The following is a 3,441-nucleotide window of genomic DNA, read 5'->3' as shown; positions in this document are numbered from 1 at the left end:
GCAAGACTGTTTAATATTCGAATATATGTAAAGGTATAGCCGAGCGGCTATACTATTTAAATATTTGAATATATTTAAAAAGTATAGGAATTGCAGAGTTTATCAGGTATAGCCGAGCGGCTATACGACTGTTTAATATTCGAAAATACTCCTATAGTAAAGCCGCGCGGCTATACTACTGTTTAATATTCGAATATATTTAAACGGTATAGCCTATTCGAATATTTTAAAAGAGTATAACCGTACTGTTTAAATATAGGCCTTTAATTTTAGTCGGCCCGGATCCAAGGAAAATAGAGCAACAGCCCAAGCCAGCTTAAGAGAAGTTAGGTAATTTCGTAATTTGCAAGAGACTAAGGGGCCTTGAGGTATAATGACGGTGTCGTCAATAAATGTGTACCTGGTTGTGTGGCTGGCGGTTCCGGAAAATGAAGTGCCACCAGACAAGAGACAAAAGTGAGTGTCCGAGAGACTGAGAATTGAATCTTACATTTACTATAAAAAATCGAACTTGGAAAATTAATCATGAACAAGAAAGGGTTGGCCATTTTGATGCGAACCAGAATGAGGCCCAACGACGCCAGAGACCTCGCTCGCTCTCCTCTCGCCGTAAGCATATTCAATTTTCGTAGTCAGCGTTTGAATTACGAAGAAATTTCTTATGGATTTGGATAGTGTTGATGTTTTTGCCACAGAATCTGGTTAACCAAACGCTGCCCAATTCCGATGGAAGCCAATCAAGTGGACGACTGGTGCAAGGTGCTCCACAACAACGAAACGAAAAGCTCAATGCCTCGAGCAACAATGAGAGGTAATTATTATTATTTACTTATTTTAATTACTATCAAAGCATGAATTTACATGTTCTTCTTTAGGGATTTTGAAGTTGTACTTGAGTCCATGCACTCGGCGATTTCACTGAGCAAAACCGAAATCTTAGACTCTGTACTGAATGATTTCTCGGAGGTTGGTGCTTAATCGTATGTAGACGGTGAAATTCCTTGTTTTATTTGATGTTTTTGATAAGAAAATTCCTTATTTTATTCTTAATTAATGTAGGGATATTTTAGCCTCTCTTACGAGAATCGTCGAAAATTACTTGAACTACTTGCCAAGGAGTATGATCTTAACAGGACACAAGTTCGCGATTTGATAAAGCAATATTTGGGACTTGAGCTTCCTGGTGGCAGTAAGTTGTGTGTTGATTTATTTTAGTTGTTCTTTACATGTTGCACTTGGTCTTTTATGAGTTTGAGTTGGTTTGTCTATCCGACATGTTTAGGTGACAATGCTCCCTCAACTGGCATTGAAGAGGAGGCTTGTCTTTCTGCTTTCTATCGTATTGAGCGAAATCTAAGACATGCTCTCAAGCCGGCGTACGAAGTTCTATTTGAGCGGCTGAACACGCATCCTGGCGGGTTGAAGTTCTTGTCCATTCTTCGAGCTGATATTCTATCCATTCTTGCGTAAGGTTACACTTACAACTATTACAACGTTAAGAATGAAATCAGACCCCAGGATGAATTGCTATTTTTGCACATTCTCAGAGAGGAAAATATTGTGTCTTTGCGAGCGTTGGATTCCTACTTAAAGGAAAAACTTAGTACGTGGCTTAGCCCTGCTACATTAGAGCTTCACCAGATCACATGGGATGATCCAGCCTCTTTGCTGGAAAAAATTGTGGCATATGAGGTACACAATCTTCCTTGTCTCGTTACAAATTTAGGTATATTATATGTATGTAACCTTGATGTCGTCCTATTATATTGTTTAGGCTGTGCACCCAATTAGCAATCTTATAGATCTCAAGAGAAGGCTGGGACTCGGTCGCCGTTGTTTTGGATATTTACATCCAGCAATACCTGGTATTCTATTATTGTTGTCTCTTTGGTAATTTTTGATGTCACCTAAGAGCAATATTATGGTTATTAAGTAGATAATATGCTTGATTATGTGGCCGTTCATTGTAATGGTTTGGAATACATACTAGAATGATTATTATGTTGTATATGTTTTTACTATTTTCTTCTTTTAGGTGAACCGCTTATTTTCATTGAAGTTGCACTCATGAAGAATGTGGCTCAAACAGTACAGGTCAGTTTTATTTCAGCTTATTAGACTCTTCTTCTTCTTCTTCTTCTTCTTTTCTTTCTCTTTTTTGTTTTCTGGTCAATGGTCTTGTAGTTAATATCAGTATGACAGGAAGTTTTGTGGGATGACCCTCCTAGTCCCGAATGTGAGGCTACAAGCGCTTTGTTTTACTCCATATCATCAACTCAGGTGTGCATATTGTTACATTAATTATTATTTATAGAATTTAAATAATCTTCAACTCTTTGTTTCCTTTTTGAAAGGGAACATTGACCTCTTATCTTCGGTTTTTTGCTACCATTGCTTGATCTGAATACTGAAAAAATTCCACAGCCTGGCTTACAAGGGATCAACCTGGGAAGGTTTCTAATCAAACGTGTGATCACACTTGTGAAAAGAGAAATGACAAATATTTCTGTAAGTGCTTCAGTCTCTTTTAAAAATTTGAGGATGTATAAATTAATCATACTTTTCTGTCTAAGTCTTGCTCATAGATTTGCTTTCTGACACATGGCCTTTTCTTCCCTTTAAAATCAGACATTTGCGACTCTCAGCCCCATCCCAGGGTACATGCAGTGGCTCCTATCTAAGCTGGCTTCTCAATCAAAACTTTCTGAAGGTGAAGACATACAACATTCACCAGCTGATACATCTGGTTCTACGTTTTGGGAGAACATACTTGAACCAGAAGAGGAAAGAGCACTGATGGATGCCTCTGTGTAAGCTTCATACTGTAATTGGCAAGTTACTTTAGCATCTAGAGAGTAGCATACTTAATAACATTTTAAACTTTCAGGGAATTCACTTCTGGGAAAAACAGCATGGAAGTGTTGTTCAATTTATTGACTTCGCCAAACCATGAGTGGACAAGTTCTGATAAATTGCTTTCAGCATTAAAACCCCCTCTAATGCGACTGTGTGCCAGGTATATTAGTATTCTAATAAAACTAGTTATTAAGTGAATTTTTCTCACAAAACTGGTATAAATGGAGACGACGGCTCTGTTGTAGTATGAAACAGCTAAGAGTGAATATTGTGTAATTGGCGATTACATCATACAAATTGCTTTTGTAGTTTTGCACAAGCTTGTGTTCTATGTTATTCCGTCTGAAACACTGTTAACTAATTCTTGTTCCTTTGCCTCTAGGTACCTTCTGCAAGAGAAAAAGAGAGGAAAGGCTCTGGATTCTGTTGCAAATTTTCACTTACAAAATGGAGCTGTACGTCATTTAACTCAAGTTTGCAGAACAGTTGGTTAACTTTTCCTCATATGGGCCTTTATAGTTGTTGTTGTATAATATGATGGATTGGGTAAAACACCTAAGATGCATAGATCAATTATGTGCTATC

At 37.6% G+C, this 3,441-nt stretch overlaps 1 protein-coding gene across 1 annotated transcript; it reads left to right on the top strand.

Moving 5' to 3' along the window:
• Positions 1–359: 359 nt before the first annotated feature.
• On the top strand, positions 360–3,413 carry LOC18787902 (malonyl-CoA decarboxylase, mitochondrial). The gene is made up of 13 exons (XM_007221304.2): positions 360–609; positions 696–811; positions 876–966; positions 1,060–1,189; positions 1,283–1,466; positions 1,548–1,692; positions 1,775–1,865; positions 2,036–2,094; positions 2,203–2,280; positions 2,425–2,508; positions 2,629–2,810; positions 2,888–3,016; positions 3,239–3,413. Exons 1-13 carry the CDS (start codon positions 526–528, stop codon positions 3,348–3,350), a joined length of 1,485 nt encoding a protein of 494 aa, XP_007221366.1. The 5' UTR covers positions 360–525; the 3' UTR covers positions 3,351–3,413.
• The last annotated feature ends 28 nt before the right edge of the window (positions 3,414–3,441 follow it).

Source organism: Prunus persica, unplaced genomic scaffold (genome assembly GCF_000346465.2).
Source record: "Prunus persica cultivar Lovell unplaced genomic scaffold, Prunus_persica_NCBIv2 scaffold_112, whole genome shotgun sequence".
NCBI classification, from domain to species: Eukaryota; Viridiplantae; Streptophyta; class Magnoliopsida; order Rosales; family Rosaceae; genus Prunus; species Prunus persica.
This window is presented reverse-complemented; position numbering and strand designations above follow the sequence as displayed.